General features: G+C 47.5%; 1 protein-coding gene across 1 annotated transcript in view; it reads right to left on the minus strand.

The window, feature by feature from the left end:
• Positions 1–716: 716 nt before the first annotated feature.
• Positions 717–19579, minus strand: part of CELSR3 (cadherin EGF LAG seven-pass G-type receptor 3) — a 40985-nt gene continuing 22122 nt past the window's right edge. Inside the window, exons 18-35 of the mRNA XM_074199027.1 lie at positions 19013–19222; positions 16977–17181; positions 16708–16863; positions 16380–16548; positions 15467–15634; positions 14901–15027; positions 14385–14591; positions 14042–14216; positions 13346–13458; positions 12897–12976; positions 12134–12245; positions 11819–11935; positions 11550–11695; positions 9710–9825; positions 9331–9504; positions 8735–8950; positions 7015–8068; positions 717–3725 (exon numbers count right to left, since the gene is read on the minus strand). Coding sequence (XP_074055128.1) covers positions 3698–3725; positions 7015–8068; positions 8735–8950; positions 9331–9504; positions 9710–9825; positions 11550–11695; positions 11819–11935; positions 12134–12245; positions 12897–12976; positions 13346–13458; positions 14042–14216; positions 14385–14591; positions 14901–15027; positions 15467–15634; positions 16380–16548; positions 16708–16863; positions 16977–17181; positions 19013–19222 — 3573 coding nt within the window. The 3' untranslated portion in view covers positions 717–3697. The remainder of the gene's footprint in view (positions 3726–7014; positions 8069–8734; positions 8951–9330; positions 9505–9709; positions 9826–11549; positions 11696–11818; positions 11936–12133; positions 12246–12896; positions 12977–13345; positions 13459–14041; positions 14217–14384; positions 14592–14900; positions 15028–15466; positions 15635–16379; positions 16549–16707; positions 16864–16976; positions 17182–19012; positions 19223–19579) is intronic.

The following is a 19579-nucleotide window of genomic DNA, read 5'->3' on the forward strand; positions in this document are numbered from 1 at the left end:
TTGCTGCAGTAGAAAGAAGCCTGGAGTCATATCTGGATTCTAATCCTGAGGCTGCCATTCACTCAGTGTGGGAGATCTTAGGCAAATCACTTGCCCTCTCAGCTCCCAGCTATAATATTAAATTCTCTTGAAGGCTGCTCTCATCTCTGCAAGTACAATTCTGTGATTCCAAATAGGCCTCCCAGCTTTGGATTAGCTATAAATTTGATCATGTTTTCTAATGCTTTTACCTAATGAAAAGAGCATTGAATTTGGAGTCAGATCACCTGAATTTCAGCTCTAGTTCTGCAGCTGATTTGGGTTTCAAATTCTTCCCCGTGTAAGGAGACGACACGAGAGGAGACGGTTAGGCTAGAAAATCTCTGAAGTCTCCTCTAGTTGTTAATCTATTACCCAGTGACTAGAGGTCTAAAAGGAAAAAAGTAACAGATTATATTATCAAGCATGAAGGACTGAAGGATAAATCCGACACTGCAAAGTTGGTTTAGCTGAATGGGTTCTCTAGGGAGGGACTGGGATGAGAAATGAAGCTAAAAAAGAGGTCAGGATTCCTTTAGGAAGGAAGTCCTGCTTCAAGTCCATCTATCACTGAAACCAGGCCACCTCTGACTTGAGACATCTTGGGTTACTCCAGACCCTGACACTATGGTTAGAAATCCCCAACACCCTTACCCAACCTCCCAATTTCTCTCTTCAGGACAGATGGAGGCTGAAGCTGTTTTCTATAGAAGTTTATTCCCAACCCCCTACCCAGGCTTTCACAATTTATACAGATAGGGAAGTGGCTGCTGGGGGAGCAGGAGAGGGAAACAGCCTCTCCCTTCTGTGGCTGTCTACAGAATCGGAGACATGGAGGACAGTAGAGAGGGCAAGATGTCAAGTAGAAAGAAGCTGACTCAGGATGTGAGCCCCCAACTCTGCCACTTATTAGCTTTTTTAACCACCCTATATGTTTCCTGTCCCTGCCCTCCATCATAGAATGAGACTGTTGGATCCCCTGATCACAAAGGTCCTTTCCAGCTCTGAATAATATTTTCTGTTAGGGATCATTCAGATCTGGTTCCCCACTCCATCCTAGGACACAATCAACACTAGAGCAGGGGAGCAGGAAGGGGTGGCACAAAGGTGAGGTGAATGGGTGATTGGAATGTGGCTGGGAGGGGGATTTGGCACTCATAGGTGATGGAACTTTTAATCTCCTTGGCAAATGGTGTCCCTCCCCCAATTCTACACTGTCCTCTTCAAGAAGGAGCCTCCTTGGGGCAGCTAGGTGGTGCAGTGGATAGAGCACCGGCCCTGGAGTCAGGAGGACCTGAGTTCAAATCCAGTGTCAGACACTTAATAATTACCTAGCCGTGTGGCCTTGGGCAAGCCACTTAACCCCATTGCCTAGCAAAAAACCGGAAAAAAAAAAGGAGCCTCCTTCCACTAAGGACAAAGATACCTTATCCCCCATGAGCCAGGGGTACAAATGTGTTGGGGTATTTTCAGTGATGTATGGAAGCAGGGTAGAATGAATGACCTTTGGGCTGATGGATGTTTACGGGAAGGGGCAAGAGCACAGCCCAGCTTGAGATCTAAGCTGGGGATTCTCACATTTTTGTTCTCCCCAATTCCTTGTGTCTTCCCTCCCTCCTTCCCTCAACTGTAAACAAAGTAACTTGAAGTCCAAAATTCCAAGTTGTAAACAAAGTAACAAAATTCAAAGAGCTTAATAGTAAATAAATTAAAAAAATTTCAAAGTTCCAAACTGTAAACAAAGTCCCGTAGTTCCAAAATGTAAACAAAATAACAAAGTCCAAAATTACATACCATAAATAAAAAAACAATTTTATGAAAGAAGCCCTAATAAGTGTGTTTCCTCTTTTTAAGAAAATATAGAAGACAGGAAGAACTAAGTCACCAAAGGACTAAGCCTGAGGGTTTTCCTGTAAACATAGTTGGGGGAGGTAGTCGTCCCGTCTTGTACCCCATCCAACCATAAACAGCCTTGGCAGAGGGGGTGGGAGGAAATGGAATGAGAAAATCAAACCACCCCATCCCAGGTTATTCATCCTTCCCTCCTGTCCAGTCTCTTAGGGAGGGAAGGAGAATCAGTCTCCTCCCTATCTCACTTTCAGAGTGTAGGGGTCTCCCATTTTGGGCAGTCCTGGGGGGCAGGAAGAGGACACCATGGAATGTATCTGAATAAAGGCCTGGCACCCCTCCCCCAAGGGGGCAGAGCCCTCCCCCCCTCCCACCCCCCCACAATGGAGGAGGGCAAGCCTCACTCTGTAAACATTATGTCTGCTGTTTGAATAAATATTAAACTCCGCTTGGGCCCGGAGGGTTATAAGGCAGTAAATGGTGGGAACGGGGGTTAGGGTGACTCCACAATACATACATACATGTAGCTTAGTATGGGGCCTGGGGACGGTCTGTGTTCATCACCCCCTCCACAAGCAGAGTCTGAGGACACACTCCTCCCTAACCTGAAGTTCAGTAAGTAGGGTCCTGGGGCAGGGGAGAAAAGGCTCAGTTCCGGGAAGGACTGAGGCATCTCCTCAGCCCAGGAAGGAAGCCCCCCATCAATTTCTGTCCTGGAAAGAGCAGACTCTAGGGGTCTGGGCATATTCTCCTCCAGAGGAGTTTGGCTCTCAGGCCACTAGAGAAGAAAATAAAATAGGAAGTAATGGTTCAAAAAAACAAAAATCTTATGAACAACAAAGTACATGTGTGGAAGGGGAGACAGAAAGGTTGGACACACCTCATCCCCACCCTCTTCTGATGAAAGGAAAAAGACTGAAGGGGGAGGCTTCCTTTGCAGGGAACTCAGCCTCCAGGGTAGACTCTGAAGAGGAAAGGGAGAGCCCCGAAAGGGCAGGATAGGAGTGGACTGGCAGAAGAGGAGTATAATGAGAAGGGCCTTGAATTTGTAGCCAGAAGATGTGGATTCAAATCCTGACTTTGCCACTATATAACTGATCTGTGTGAGCTGAAGCAAATCACCTTCCCTCTAGTTAAAATAGGAGGGTGAAATCAGATGATCTCTAAGGTCCCTTCTCAGTTCCATGTTGACCATATGCTATGGTGGAGCTTGGGAGGAAGGGTATGTGAAAGACTTCACGGAGTAAGAGAAAAGGGGAAGACTGATGGGGCTGAAGAAAGATAATTGGCACCAAGGAACAGGAAGAGGGGGGTTAAATGCAGAAAGGTGGAGGGTAATGGAGCCTTAGGGATGGATGGAGGGAGACCACAGACCCTGCTAGCTCCTCACTCTGTCCCAACCCAACCACTTTTCCCCAGACCAGACCAGCTCAACCTAGCCCAGGGAAGTCATGGGACAGAAAAGCTTAAAAATAAGGATAGATATCTTTCTCTCTGATTACAAAGGTACAAAATATATAAAAAGTCCTCCTAGGCCCTGGGCCCTTCCCAAACACGCACCAGCATGCACACTCATGCACATACAGTGCCCAAGTGTTACGGAAAGGAATATCCAGTTTGGGATGGGCCAGTGGATCCCCTCTTCTCACAAGAAAGTGGGTCTGAATGTAGGAGAAGGGGAAGGAATCTTGACTCTCCCAGACTCTCCTCTTGTCAAATCCAGGGCTGGTAGATAGGAGAACCCCCAAACTTGTGTTGGAGATATCTGATCTGTCTGTACCACCCTTCAAATCTTCTGCTCTTTCATTCCTCCTCTGCCATTGTCTGCTTCTCAGGAATGACCCTCACTTCTGGTGACTCTGCAAAGATAGGAGTCAAAAAGGTGAAAAAAGGTTAGAAATTTCACAGGGTCAAATCTCATTAGTCATATGTGATATCAAGCAAAGATCATTGATCAATGGTTGAAGTCAGGAGAAGGACAAACAAAATAATGCCATAAGAATGTAATGAAATATTAAGTCAAAGAAATAGTGAAATGGACAGTTCCACAAGAAACTGTGAAGACTTATATGAACTGATGCAGAGTAGAGTTAGCAGAACCAGAATAAATTTTACAATAACAACACTAAAAAGAAAAACATTTTGAAAGACTTTTTTGTTTGACTATACATGTTTCTAATGGGTTTTGTTTTTATTGCTTTCTCAACAGAGGAGGAGAAAAAGATGAGAGGGAGACTTTGTAGCTGAAAATAAAAGTGAATTTTAAAAGAGAAGCATAATTTGAGAATTCTGATCATGCAATAATACACCACAATTCCAGCATACTAAAGATTAGGCATGCTACCCCACTCTTGACAGAAGTAGAGGGACTCAAAATGCAGAATGATAGATTTTTGGACATGGCCAATGAGGAAATTTGCTTTGACTATACATATCTCTTGCCTATTTTCTTTTTCTATCTTCCTTTCAATCATTCATTATTTTCTTTTAGTTTTTGTTCAATGGTAGGATGGCAGGAGGGGATGTGAGAAAGTAAGAATGGCGGCCGGGGAGGGGGGAGCCTGTTGAATGAAAAACTAAATCTAAAGAAAAGATTAGTGGAAGTGACTAATGAAGTCACTGGCAAGGAGACAAAGGCTGGTGAGCTTGCTTCTTGCTCCCCAGTAAATCTAAAGGCCCCTCTATTCTCTCACCTCTTCTAATGTGGAAGCCTTGTCATGGTCTTCCCTTCACCAGTGTCAGTGTCCCATTTTGGGGAGCACTCCAAGCTTTGTTTTGGATCCCTCTTCTCTCCTTTCTCTAGACTCTCTCCTGATGGCGTCATTAATTCATATAAGTAGGTGAAACTATCGCCTCTATAGAGATGGCTCTCAGACATATATACTCCATCCTATTCTTTAGAGTTCCAGGCCTGACTTTCCAACTGCCTGAAGGTCTGAAAAGCATTTGACACGTTCTGTATCATGATCCTATCACTAAAAGCTTCCCTTGCATGGTGCGCACCCTAACTGGAACTCATTACCCTTAACTTACCTCTTTTCTCAGCTTTCTATTTTCTGTAATCTCCAAGTCTCCTAACTCTTCCCTCTCCCCCCACCCTCCCCATATTCAGTAATTTCCTATTATTAACACCCAAATATCCCCTAGAATTATAAAACTTCAAGATAGAAATAGAATTCAGAAGGCATCCAGTCTAAATTGTTACTGGGCAGAAATCATCTCTATACCTAATCTTCACCTGGAGACTTCCAATGAGAGGAGATTGCCCCCTCCCTACCAAACTCCCAAGGTTGTCCATTTATTTCCATTTTGGAAATCTATAATTATGAGGAAGTTATTCCTTCTAAGGAACTGAACCACTTCCCTCCCACATACTCCTAACAACATCTACTCACTGCCCTTTGGGGCTACACAGAACAATCCTCCCAGAATCTCATCCCTGGAAGAGACTGGAGGGATCATTCAGCTCAATCTATACCTGACCTACAATTTCTCTGCAGCATCCCCAAAAAGTGGTTATCCAGATTTTTCTTGCAAGTAAGCCCACGGGGAGGCTAGGTGGCACAATGGATAGAGCACCAGCCTTGGAGTCAGGAGTACCTGGGTTCAAATCTGGCCTCAGACACTTAATAATTACCTAGCCATGTGGCCTTGGGCAAGCCACTTAACCCCATTGCCTTGGGGAAAAAAAAATCTAAAAATAAAAAGTAAGCCCACTTCCACTTAGCAAGTTTTTCCTGCATTAAGCTTAAAACTGCTGGTATTGGAGTTCTTCTCTCAGGGGCCAAGTACAGAAAATCCAATCCCTTTTCTGTCAAGTGGCCTTCCCAACACTGGAAGGAATCTTATCTTTCTCCTGTAGGCTTGGTCTTCTCAAAGCTAAACATTCCAAAGTCATCCAACTAATTATCCTCAAATAACAGCTCAGGGTCTTCCAGTCAGTACCTTCACCTGTTCACATAGTTTACTTGGTTCAATATCCTTTCTAAAATATGGCATTCAGCTCTGCATACTTCACTAGATGAGACCTGAAAAGGGCAGGACATGGCAAAGCCATTCCCTCCCTCAGTCTGGACACTCTGTGGATCTTAACGCAGCCTGCAACTCTCAGAGGTTTGCTGGATTGCCTTATCTCACTGTTGTTTCCCATGAAGCTTTAAGTTCCTTACATCCTACCTACCCCACCCCAATTAGATATAGACCTTTTTGAGTTGTGACTTTGTCCTCCAATATGTTAACTACCCCTACCCCAGCTTTCTGCCATCTATGAATCTGAGCAGCAGGCATCTGTGCCTATGAAGACTATATTTTGGATCCTGGAGATTCCACCTGTTCCATGTCTACCTAATAGTATCATCATCTAGCCCTCATTTGATCATCTTGTTCAGAGTCAGCATGAGTGACTGTCATCTCTCCTCCCCTTCTGCCACCCCCCGACCCTGTGCTGAGGTTAGGCCCTCATTTCTTCTAACACAGATTACTATCATTTTTTTTTAGGTTTTTGCAAGGCAAATGGGGTTAAGTGGCTTGCCCAAGGCCACACGGCTAGGTAATTATTAAGTGTCTGAGAACGGATTTGAACCCAGGTACTCCTGACTCCAGGGCCGGTGCTTTATCCACTGCGCCACCTAGCCACCCCCTATAATATCATCTTAATCAGGTTCCTGCTTCTGGTCTCTCCTCCCTCTGACCCATCCTTCGCAGTTGCCAAAACAATCTTCCCTATGCATCATTTTTACTGAAATTTCCCTAATTGAAAATTTTTAGTTAGTTCCTATTTCTTAATCTAAAATTCTCAATTTGGTCCCATATCCACCTTTTTCTCCCCCTTCAAGTACCTTGTGGTATATGTTGCTGCTCTCCAGCTACAGTCTAGACCATAGCATAGATTGGCTTATATTGTCAGTTAACTTTTCAAACACGGATTTTATTTGCTCTGCTAAAGTCACAAGGATCCCTTCTCATTCTTTTGTTTCCCTGGCAGCAGCACTGATGTTTACTTAGGCCTGAGCCCAAGCATATATGCATATAGCAAGGCATCCATCCATAAATCCCTTTAGAAGGGAGGAATGGAGATGGGGTGGTGGGTGACTGTATGGATGGAGAGATGCACACAATGGTTCGATGTACTCTTGGTCCCCTACTTACTCTGAGTCTGGCGACAACTCTGAGATACTATGGGATGTAGCTGAGCGAGGTGTGGAGTGCCCTGGTGCTGAGGCTGTGGCAGAAGGCGTAGCGGTGGTGTGAGGGCCCGAAGGCGTGCTGGAAGACTGCACAGAGGAGGAGAGAGCTGAGGAGTTGAAGGAGGCCAGAATGGAGGAGAGGATGTCCAACTGTTCAGTGGAAGGGGGCCTGCTAGGACAAGCCGCCACATTCTCCCTTGACGGGAGCCGCCTAGGGAGTGGTTCCAGGTTCTCCCTTGATGGATGTCGACAGGGCCTCACATCCAGCTGTTCTGGAGAGTTTGAGCTCCTAGCTAAACAATCCAGTTGTTCCCGAGACCTCTGACTTGTAGGCAACAGTTGGTCTCTGGAGCCCCTGAGGTGGGGCAGTGGGCTTGGCCACTCCTGAGATGCCCCAGAGTCCAAGGGCTCCCGGGACCCAAACCGGGTGGCCAGGGTATCTAGATGGTCCCTAGGTGGTTGCCTTCGAGGCAGCGTGCTCCCCCGGAACTTTGGCTCTGGGCCACCAAGACAGGCTTCTAGATGTTCCCAGGAGCCATGTCGGCTGCTGGAGCTCTCCAGATGTTCCCGGGTGCCATGCCGACTGAGAATGGTCTCCAGATGTTCCTGGGAGCCATGTCGACTCGGTATAGTCTCCAGATGCTCCCGGGAGGCATGGCGGCTAGGGATAGTCTCCAGGTGTTCCCGGGAGGTATGGCAGCTAGAGACCCTCTCCAACTGTTCCCGGGAACCATGGCGACTAGTAGAGTACATAGGAAGAGGGGTGGCCTCTTCCAGCTGTTCCCGAGACATCTGCCTACGAAGCAGCAGGTCCAACTGTTCTCGAGAGGAGTAGCGACTAGTTGGCTGGGAAAGGCTACCTGTGCCAGAGTAGATGCGGCCATAGGAGGCAGCTGGTACTGCCCGGTGGCCCAATGTAGAAGACCGGTACCAGGACAGCTCAGGAGCCCCTCGAGCACTGGTGGAAGGCAGCCCATGTAGGGCCAATGGGTATTGTAGTCTGTTCTTCAGTATACCTGAGGATGGAAAGCTAGTGACAGCTGGGGAAGGGGGGTGGGGAGACAAATATGCCAAAGGGACAAAAGGGCTGGGTCCAGAAGGTCACTTGAGAGGGTCAATCATTCCTTCAAAGGCAATCTGGAAGAAGCCACTTTCAGGGAATGGAAAAAGAGGTTTCAGAAACATTATGAGAATCTCAATGGTCTTCAGAGGTACATCTGATGGGGTATCCGAGAGGTTTCTGAGGAAAGTGTCTTAGGGCAATAGAAGGGAAGATTTGGGACTCTAAAGTCTGGAACTTTTAGTGCTAAGAATTTAGGGTGAGGAGACCCAAGGATCCTAAGGGAAATATCAAATCTAAGAAATCTCAAGAAAAGTCTAGAGATTGTGCTTCCAACCCCCTTTGGAAGTTGATCTTGAGAGGGAGGGTTGTTACTAAGAGAGTATAGGGGAATGTGTGTGGGATTTGGGGGAAATCTGAGGGAGTTCCAAAGGAAGGGTCTAGGTGTTTGGTCTAAGATCCCATGGAGAAAGTCTTTGGAAAATACTAGTTCCAAATCTTAGAGCCAATCTGTAGGAATCCTGAGGTAAATGGGGTAGAAGGTTGAGAGAAAGGTCTAAGGGTCACAGCAGCAGATGGATCTGGTAGGAAGATAATAAGAAAATGGGAGGGTTCATCTTACCTTTCCTCTGTCGCTGAGTGTGGCTGAGCTGGGTATGGCCAATTGTGTTCTCATCCCCACTGGTCAGTGCCAGTTCAGTCTGGTTATTGTTGGCTGCATCCTTGCTAGTATCCAACCCCAGGCGACGCTCAGATCCCCAGGTCTGCAGCGAGCAGGGATGCACCTCACAATCCCCAAGGGCCGGCCAATAGGACAGTAGGTCATTACCATCCACATCTGCAGATGGGGATTTGGGTTACACTCTGACCAACACTTCCTCATGACCTGACAGATCCCCCAGTCATGAGTAGAGCTCAGCTAAGAGAAGCCAAGTCAGAGAGGATAAACAATAGTCCCAGATTGGGATGGCCAGAGAGGCCACTTAAAAATTCTATCAATAGTACCAAGGGTGACAGGAGGGAGGGAAACGAAGGGGAAAGGACAGGGGAGTGTGGGAGAGGAGAAATGAAACTAATAAACTTGCTTGTTCTTATAACTGATTTGCGGGAGTTCAGAGCATCTGGCAATCAAAGACATTAGCTTGGGAAGCCTGTGGGAAGCATTTGGGAGTCAGTGGGGCCACATTGGGGACCCTGTAGAGGGAGGCCAGAGGTCACCTTTGGGAGTGCTGCTGACTGGGTGAGTGAGGAGCCGTTCACTGTGGGCTGCCCGTCGAAGAGGGTGTTGGAATCGGCCACGGGGACGGACATTCTCCTCGCTCTCTGAGGATGGGATGGACAAGCTGCGATCTTCTTCCAGGGACAGGTCACTGTCTGAGTCTGAGTCCATGCCTGGGGAACAGTGGACATCAGAAGTGACAAATGGAGAACGGGGCTGGAACAGACTTGGAAGACTAGGATTAAGAGGGAACTGGTCAGAGGTACCCAGAAAAAATGGCATTCTCAGTGTTGCTTGGGCTCTCTCAGATCTGCTTCTGAACAATGAGCATTCAAATTACAAACTGTTCCCTGAACTACCCACTCCTCAAAGCCCTACCTCCTCCAGCATCTCGATGGAACATGGCCACATCCAGGTCCGTGGGCCCACCATGGGCCAGGAGGCTCTGGTCAGTGTGGTCTGCAGTTGAGCCATGTTTTGCCAAAACATTCTCCCTAGAGGACAGAGATGAGAGGACAGGGTAACTGATGTGGTTGACTTTATTTACATGTTGTTTTAAATATTCCTCACTTTTTTTTTAAGCAAAGACCTTATCTCAGAATAACCTGAGCACTGGAAAGAATCTCCAAAGGCATCTGCTTCATCTCATGTCTCAACACTCTTGATAAGGGGTTATCTAGCCTCTATTTGGGGGGGAACCTCCCTAAACCAGAGAGCAGATTAGCTCCTTATGCAACAACTTGAATTGTTTTTTTATTTTATTTTTTCCTTTGGTTTTTGCAAGGCAATGGGGTTAAGTGACTTTCCCAAGGTCACACAGCCAAGCAAGTATTAAGCAGCTGAGGTCTGATTTGAACTCAGGTTCTCCTGACTCCAGAGCCAGTCATTCTATCCACTGCACCACTTAGCTGCCCCAAATTAAGTTTTTTTCTTCACAGCAAGTCAAATATTGGAAGGCAGTTACCAAGTCAAATTAGGTTCCTAATATGTATCAGGTTCTCATGTGCGTAAGTCTTCTCTTCTCTAGATTAAACATCTTCAAATTCATTTATTTATTTTTAAATTTAATTTTTTTTTTAATTTTGAGCTTCAAATTCTCTCCCTCTCTCCTGCCCTTCCTCTGTTTGCTGAAAATACAAATACTAATGGCAGCACATTTCCAAGGCCTTCAAGTATCCCTCTTACAGTATGCTCTCCAGGCATCTAACCATCCAGGTTTCCTTCCACTGGGTACAAAACAGCTTTCTAATATCCTTCCTGAAACATGGCACACAATCCATGCAGATGGGCCTTCACCACTGCACAACGAAATTTTTTTTAATTCTGAGAGCCTGTCATTACAGAAGTTGCTCCAAATGGCTCCTCCTATTTCCTTGAGCCAGAAACCTTTCAGTAGAAAATCTTACTTCCTCTTCTACTAAAAAAGATTGAAAAATCAACTGTTGTGAGCTCTCTTATCTCACTCAAGTCTTCCTCACAACTACTCTGTCATTTATGATAAAAAAAAAATGCTCTCCACCTCCAGAGAAAGAACTGATGGAGTTTGAATGAAGATTAAAGGAGATTATTTTTATTTTCTTTATTCTTGGGGCCTTTGGTCTGTGTTTTCTTTGGCAACATGGCTAATGTGGAAATGTTTTTCTTGACTGCATGTGTATAATTGACATCAAATTGCTTCCTTCTCAAGGAAGGAGGGAAGGAGAACTCAAAATTTTAAAAAAACGACTGTTTACATGTAATCAAGAAAAAAAAAGAATGAAAATCATATGTTAAGTCTCTGTTCTGTCTCTTCTTGTCTCCTCTCATGCTCCAGTTTCACAGGATTAGGTAGTCTTCTGAGGCTTAAACTCTCATGACCCTGAAAGATACAACTATTATCATCCCCATTTTATAGATTAGAAAATGGAGACCCAGAGAGGAGATAACATCAACTCTAGAATCATAGGATATAAAACCTTTGCAAAAATCCAGACTACATCTCAGGCTGCATTAAGGGCACAGAAGGAGACTTTCCAGATTTTGCTCAGAAAATCTATTCAAAACGTTCCTCAGGGAAGCCAGAGTAAAAATTCTTCATATAGTAAAGGAAAGGAATAAGATATTGGACATTCTTCCAACCCTCAACTCTTTAGTCTCAGAATGCCTCAGGGCTCCTGATGTTCCTCATACTCTGATCCAGCCTGCATAGACTGCCAAATTCACCCTGCTCCAGCTGTACCTGAGGAGGCCACTTCTGCCCCGCTGACTGTCCTGCGTCCTGGCTGACCGAGCGCTGCTAACAGAAGACACCGTGGAAGCCCCCAGAGTGATTCGGATGAGGCCACTTTCCTCAAATAGAGCTGTGTTGTTGTAAGCACCAGTGCCCTGTGAGGGAAAAGCATGGTCAATCAGGACCCAAAGGCCTCCAGTACCACTAGATCTCTCCAATGCTTGGCCTATGCAGCAACACAGCACTACCACCACCAATATCCCCCAAGATCGCCTCACCGTGCCCGGGGCCGGCCTAGCCTCTTCTGTACCCGCTTTCCTGCCCAAACAGGCAGAGGTCCAGGCCCCTCGGGTCTCTTCATTCAGGACACAGAAAAGCAGCAGGATGGCTGGGCCCTGTGGCAATGGTAGAGGGAGGGGATGGTCAGTGAAGGGACAGTAAATGATGGAAGCAAGAGGAATATTAGAAAGGGGAATCTGGGGAGCATGGGGAAGGTTAGGAAGGGAGTAACTATGACAAAGGGATAGGGCAATATCACATGCTTCCTATGTAGTAGCCAGCTTTCTGGCTTTCCCCTGCAAGTCCAGGGTCACCTGAAGGCCGCAGAACCCAGCGTGGAGGTAGTGAAAGGCCAGGACGCTATGGTTGACTGCCAGGAGACCGAAGAGCCAGGAGGCACTGATGAGCAGGAGCAGCAGGAAGGAGCTGCAAAGGATAACGTGGAAAAGACACAGAGATAGGGAAAGGGGGGGGTGGGGGGAGAAACAGATGGATGCACAGACAAGACAGACATCCACACACACACACACACACACACACACACACACACACACACACACACGAAGATGGCACCAATAAGGAGACAAAAACAGGGCCAGAGAGACAAAGGGAAGGAGAGATAGGGGCAAAGAAACAGAAAGCCAGGGAAAGATAATGGGAACCAAAACCCAGACAAAAACAAAGAGATAACCCAGGATAGAGAAAAAGGAAGAAAAATAGAAATAGAAACAGAGGGGGAGATAGGACAGAGACAGAGATGGAAAATGACAAAGACAAGAAAAGGGATAGAAACAAGCCCCCCAAAAAAGGTGAATTTGTACCAGTAGAATTTCCTTTCATAGAGAAACATCTAATGGGGAACTTAAGGGAGCAAGGAGAGTCTTATAGGAGAAAGGAGAGGGGACAGGGCAGGAACAATCACTTTTCTAAGTCAGAAGCCACAACCTTCTCTCCATCCCCATTCCCCCACAACTGAGATATTCTAGACCTTAGTCCCACTTGCCATCCCTTCCAAAATGCCTAGCAGGGCTCAGTCTAGGCCGACATGGTCCTACCCATCCCCCGACATCAACTCACAGAACAGACATTCTCTTGGCCTCCCTCTGCCCAGGGGAGCAGGACATCCTTGCCACCAGCAGGAACAAGACCCCATTCATCTGGACACACAACACAGTTGGGGCATGGAAACAGAGATAGAGGGATAGACAGGAGCAGAAAGAGACACACGAGAACCAAGAGGAAGAAGGGATGGAACAAAGACATGGAGGAAAACACACAGAATTAGTTGTATTTGGAAAAAGACAAAGACATTCACACACAAAGTTGGGGTGGAAAGTCAGGTGAAGATATAGAAAAACAAAGAGATGGAGAGAAGACACCTAAGTCAGTGTCTCCTCTCACCAAACACCCAAAGTCCTCAGCCCCAGCCTAGATCCCAGATAGAAACAAGCAGATAGGTGTTAGAATTAAGGACAGAGTTAGGTTTGGAAGTTGAGACTGGGACTGGGACTCCTTCAGGGCCTTACCGAAATGACCAGGACAATAGGGCCAGCAAAGCTCCAAACCAGTTTATCATGGATGGAAATCCAACAGAAGTCCGAGTTTCCATAGCCCCCTGGGTCAAGGCCTACTGCAAGGCCTGTAGAAAAGAGGAATCAGTGCAGGAAGCAACTCCCTCCCCACGACCCCTGACAGGCTCATCAATCAGAAGGAAGATCACAGTGATGGGGGGGAAAGAGAGGAAATAAAAGGGCAACAAAGATGGGTAGAAAAGGCCCAATGGGATCACATTCCACACCCACGGTCCCACTATATTAGAGGAGGAGTCTCCCTCCTTCCTGATCAAGGGGGAAGGTAGTTCAGACATCTCAAATTAAAGAGGGAGAGAAGCTTTAGGGCAGGTGTAGAGAACCTTTTTTCTACCAAGAACCCTTTGGATATCTACCATGGCTGGGGAGTGCTGCCTGTGTTTCCCACCAGGGGTAGGGGTGCTAGACTCAAGGTCAGAAGCCCTGGGTTTGAATCCCACTTCTCTTTTTAGCTTGGGATAAGACACTTCTCAGTGGGCCTCAAGTTTTTCTCATCTACAGAATGGGAATAATAATTCTTGTGCTAAATGGCCCCTATAATTGTTGAAAGGAAAGTACTTTGGAAGTCTTATAGAAAAGCAAATGCTAAAATTACTCTGCTAATTCTCAAGGAGAAGGGTTAGTTCAGTTTACCCAGAAGGATGGCAGGAACACCCCAGCCCAGGGCATAGTAGAAACGCATGGCCCCAAGGTCCACGTTTCGAGCCTCTGCCTGCATGCGATAGAGATGCAGTCCCTGCACAAAGAGCCAGGAGAAGGTGCCCAAGAAGAGGTAATGTAGAACGATGGCAATCACAGTGCACAGGAACTGGAGGAAGGGGAAGAAAGCAGAGGGTAACCTCAGTTCCACAGGGAAGACCCCTGCTTCCTCTGCCCAGAGCTCGTCCCACCTTTCCCCCTAAATTCCCCACCATCACCACCACCACCAGGGCCCAGGCCTCAGAAGGTTTCCTGGTTTGGACCCCCAGCTAAGCACCTGGTTGTGGGTGCGGTGAATCCCCAGGAAGAATAGCAGCTCAGCCAGGCCAAGCGCAGCAGCCACATTGGCATGGATCCCACGGGTATTAGACTTGAGGCCTCGAAGGCTGAGCAGGACAGCCACAGTCAGCAGCAAGGAAGCCACAGTCACTGACACAGTCACATGAGTAACTACAGCCAGGAGGGCCAGGTCACCTTCCAGACGCTGTGGGCATGGGGAGGGCAGTCAGGACAGAATGGGACCTTACAAACTCGGATGAGCTCCTGGCATGACCACCACCTTCCCCAGGCTACCCTCTATTGGTCTTGTCTCCTTAGCCTGATCCCCCTCCCTCAGTCCTTTGACAGACTCTACCATTCTCATTCCCACACTCAATCTAACCCCCCAGATTTTAACTGAGCTTCCCTCCCACAAAGGACCCTGAAGGATTAAGACAATCATTCTCCACTCCCATCTAACTCAAGAACTGATTGGAAAGTTCCTTGACATACAGGAAAGTGGATATCCCCATACCTCTCGATGAGAGGCATCCATAAGCACCCCAAAAGTACCAAACCGGGAACACTGGCAGCGCACATGGGTACCGTTCCTGTGCACAAGCTCACAATCACGAGCTGTCCACACACCCAAAGGGTCACTCCTGTGGAGAATCACATCAGAGTTCAGAATCACATCAGATGCCCAGGCTAGAAACTGAGGGTACTGTGCCTATATCCATATTGGGTGGGAGAGAGGGACAAGTGTGTGGACCTCTTTGTGGGCCAGCCCGGTACTCAAACTAATATGGTCAAAGGATCTAGAATTATCAGGGCTCTTAGAGACCATCTGTTCTGACCTCCTTAAAGATGAAGACCTGAGACTGAGCAAGGTCTAGTGGGTCTAGGGGTGTTGGGTTAGGATGAACATCCCCATGAGCTGGACCAGTTCTACCACACACAGGCTGATCCTGGGGCGGGTTAGAGGTTTTCCCTGAAAGGGACAGGTCCTCAAAGACTAAGCCAACACATCATTCAATAGAGGTGGCTCTGGGAGTCACCCGGGGGGGGGGGTTGCCAGGGAAAGAAGGGATGCATCCTCACGGACTGGGCCGCTCCCACTGTACACAGAGGGGTTTGCTTCGATTTGCCGTCTGCAGCAGGCGGAACTCCAGGGTGATAGGTGACTCTAGAACACCCTGTAGGAACCTGCGTTCCCTGAACACAGACACACTGACCACTGGAGAGTTCATGACTGGGTTCCGGGGGAGCCTGAAAAGAACATTACTGTCTGAGATCTAGAAGTGTTATGCTATACTCACACCTACTCACCCCCCAATGACAGCGACATCATTGTCTGACCACCTCATTGTATGGATGGGAAAATGGATGCAATACAATCTAGATCTAAACAGACAAACCCCTCCTCTACCCTGACAGTGGTCATGAGGCCTTTGCATCAACATTATAACCACAGGGTCCTAGACATTCTATTTTTTTGTTTTTTGTTTTTTTAGGGTTTTTTTTGCAAGGCGTTGGAGTTAAGTGGCTTGCCCAAGGCCACTAGGCAATTATTAAGTGTCTGAGGCCAGATTTGAACTCAGGTTCTCCTGACTCCAAGGCCAGTACTCTATCCACTGTGCCACCTAGCCACCACCTAGCCGCCCCCTAGACATTCTTTGAATAACATATCCTTCCATTTGAGCCCCTCCTCTCCCCTCCCCTTACCACCTAAGGTGACAATCTAGACAAGCTGCTTTATAAAGAACACTATGTCTAGAATTTGAGGCCAGAGGGCATTCAGCAAAGAAAAGGACCCAGATCCTCTCCAAATCAATTGGCTCTGACTCTATAGCCCGTTTATAATTAGGCCTGAGACCTAGGAAGGTCTTTAGGTAGGAAATCTCCTGCCCTGACACCGTGTTCTGATGAGACCCAGAGTCTGAGTGGTCCCAGACAGGAGCCACTCAGCTTCTCCTTTAGAGCAAATCTTTGTTGGACTGCCCCCCGCCCATACCTAACACTTCGACGTTCTGCCTGGTATCGGGCTGGAAGTAGCCCTCCCAGAGTTCGGTAGATGAGAAGGATGACAATGGTGAGACCCGGTTCTGCCTCCAGGGGCCCCGCTCGGCCTGCCACACTCTCTGCTGTCTCATTGGCATCACTGCTGCCACTTGTGGGTAGTGCTGAGGGAGGCAAAGGGTTAGCCACAATCAGTGACCCTCCAGGACAACCCCACCAAGGTCATACAATCAGGGGCCTTTCTTAGAATGGCCGTGGCACCCAGGAAAGGTGTTATTCTATGAGGGCAAACCATTAGTGCTGCTTGCCCTTAGGGGACTTACCTTCTGACTGTGGGGGCCGAGGTACTGGAGGGGGCAGCAGTACATGTGTATGAGGATCCCAGGCATCTTGGCCCCGGAAAAGGCTACCATGGTAACGAGGGTATCGATGTCCCCCCAAGGTGGGCACCGGAGGTTCCATTCGATCAATACTGAGCACTGGGGTAGAAGGGAAGTGTCAAAGGTCATAGGTTAAAGGTCACTTCTCCCCTCCTTCCTTCCTAAGGAGCTCCTATCCTCCCATCTGCCCACCCACTGGAGTCCCTACTTACTAATATTAGGCGCCACCAATCCCACAGGGTTCAGGTACGTGAGCTCCATGTTCTGGGCCAATGTTGCTGTATACTCCTCCAGCTGCTCGATGAGGCCTGCACTGACCCCATGGGCTGAGGTCCCACCGACAGCTTGTAGCCATGGAGACTCCCACAGTTTACGGGTCTCGGGGGCCAGCACAGCCGAGCCAGCCCAGAGTAGATTCTGGGGATGGGAAGGTTCTGGTTAGGAGGGCTCTGCTGACCTCTTCTCACTCACAGCCCCAGGACCACCTGACACAAGGAGCTCCAGAGGGCAGGCCCCGCAAATATAGTGAGCAGACTGCAGGATCAGAGGAGCTCAAGTCCCCCTGCACTTAGTGGCCACGGGACCCAGGGCAAGTCACTTGGCCTAAGGCTTAGCTTCCCCCTCTCTAAATAAGGGATAATGATATCCATGACAACCTGGCAAGTCAGTGGTAAGGATGACACCTGAGAATAAACATGAAATACTTCATAAAAAGGCCACAGAGATGTGTCAACTCTCATTAATGCTGACCTCAGGTCAACCCTCCCAGAGTTCAAGCTCAGTCTCCTGACTGGACCAGGCCCTAGGGTCTTGGTCAGCTCTAGTTTCTCTGATCCCATGACTTGACTATTTCTGTCTTTGGCTTCACCCATCAGCTAGTTTCACATGTCCAAAACTTAGTGGTTTTCCATGACGTTCTTCTCCCTTATCTAACAAATGCAATCAAGACTAAATCACTTCTGTCCATTCCACCTTCACAGTATCTCAAAAACATCCCACAGATTGAGATCTAGAGCCAGGCAGTGACCTCCCCAACCATGTTTGAGATGGAGCTGGGCCAGAGGTCACCAGTCCTGATTCCTAGCTCAAGGCTCTTTCCCCTAGAACGGGTCCATAGAAAGCAAGGAGACTGCTTTTCCTAAAACAAGTTCTGAACACTGCCTTCTCCAACACTTCCTTATAGGATAAAGCTCAAACTCCTTGCTCTGTCACATTGGTCCTAATTAACTCACTTGACACATCAAATATCCTCATGTTTCAGCTGGACGTGCCAGCTATTGTCATATCCATCTGAACTAGTCTACCAGAAACACCTTTCCTCCTCTTCTCCAAATCTTACCTTTTCTTCAAGGTCTTGGTGGGGTTGGTTGTCCTGGAGGGTCACTAACTGTGGCTTACCCTTTGCCTCCCCAAGCTCTACCCCAAATGGCAGACCCCATCACACCTCCAAGAAATTTTCCACCCCTATTCATCTCACTCTCCTACCACCTATAATTTTCTTTCCTTTCTTTCTGAGCTCTGACAGACCCATTGTCCATACTGATCATTCAACATTGTTTAGGTAGGGGAGGCAATCAGGCTGAGGGGTTTAAATGAGGTGGGTTCTTATTGCTGTCAGGTCAGCAGGATAAGAGAATAGATTTGTCAGATAAGGAAGGCATTAGGGCTCATCAGGGTCATCTCATTATCATCATTAGCTGCCATTCAGTGGGGTCAAAGGGTCAGCAGAACTGTCCAGTAGTATTGATGACCGTTGAACTGAATTAAGTGAGGTTAATTGTCAGAGGAGAGTCAACAGGATAGACTGGAAGTCATGGCTTGTGGTAAACAGAGTCAGAAGTTAGTAGAGTAAGGGGGCAGCAGAGTCGCCCCATCATCCCAATGAAATGAGCTTATAAATGTGAAGATATCAGCTACGGTGATAAGGGATAACCAATCTGAATGAAGACAGTGGGGCAGGGGCAGGGTCGACTGGTTCAGGGATTCATTTTCTGTGATTCTGCAAGCAGGGAGAAGGTGGGGTGTCATTGTGGTGACCAGGATGCTATGGAGGTGAGTTCAGACAGTCATTAATAGAGTCAGAGGCATGTCTAGAATCTCCTTACTAAAGTGGGAATTCTTTGTGTCCATAGGGATGTCAGCTAGGGTAGTACAGCACTGGGATTTGATCAGGGGTCAGGGTCAACAAACATGACCAGGAACAGAAAAGCAGAAAAGGGTAGGAGTCAACAGGGATAGCCAGGGTCACCTCATTAAAGTGGGCATCCTGTGTGGCCGTCAGTCCAAAGCCTTGCTGATGACTCTCGAAGGTCAGGAGTCGGCCTAAAAGACGGGCAGCAATGTGGACATCATTGCCAAAGTAGCGTTCGGTGTGGCCAGTTACCGCACGAAGCCGCTGAGCCAACTTCTTGGCCTCAATGGTGTCCAGTTCTGTTTCATTGCGTTCTAGGTCTTCCAGCTGCCCATGAGGAAGTAAAAGGGCAAGGATCACACAAAGCCCATCTCTACCTGGGCTTAGGGATTCCCAGAGTTACACTATTTCTACTAGTCCTCTCATAGCCATACCAAGGGGAACAGATAAGGACCACTGGCTGGCTCAGACTCTCAATAAGAAACAGCAATTAGCTCACCTAACCCCCTTATTTTAATGAGAACAAAACAGATTCAGAGTCACAAAACCAGAATCTGACCTCATTCCAAATGAAAAATGGCTGCTCATTTCCAAGGAAGGAATAAGGAGGGAAGGAAGGAGGAAAAAAGGAAAGAGGGAGGGAAGAAGGAAGGAAGGAAGGAAAAGGAGAAGGGAGAGAAGGAA

This window comes from Macrotis lagotis, chromosome 8 (assembly GCF_037893015.1).
Source record: "Macrotis lagotis isolate mMagLag1 chromosome 8, bilby.v1.9.chrom.fasta, whole genome shotgun sequence".
NCBI classification, from domain to species: domain Eukaryota; kingdom Metazoa; phylum Chordata; class Mammalia; order Peramelemorphia; family Peramelidae; genus Macrotis; species Macrotis lagotis.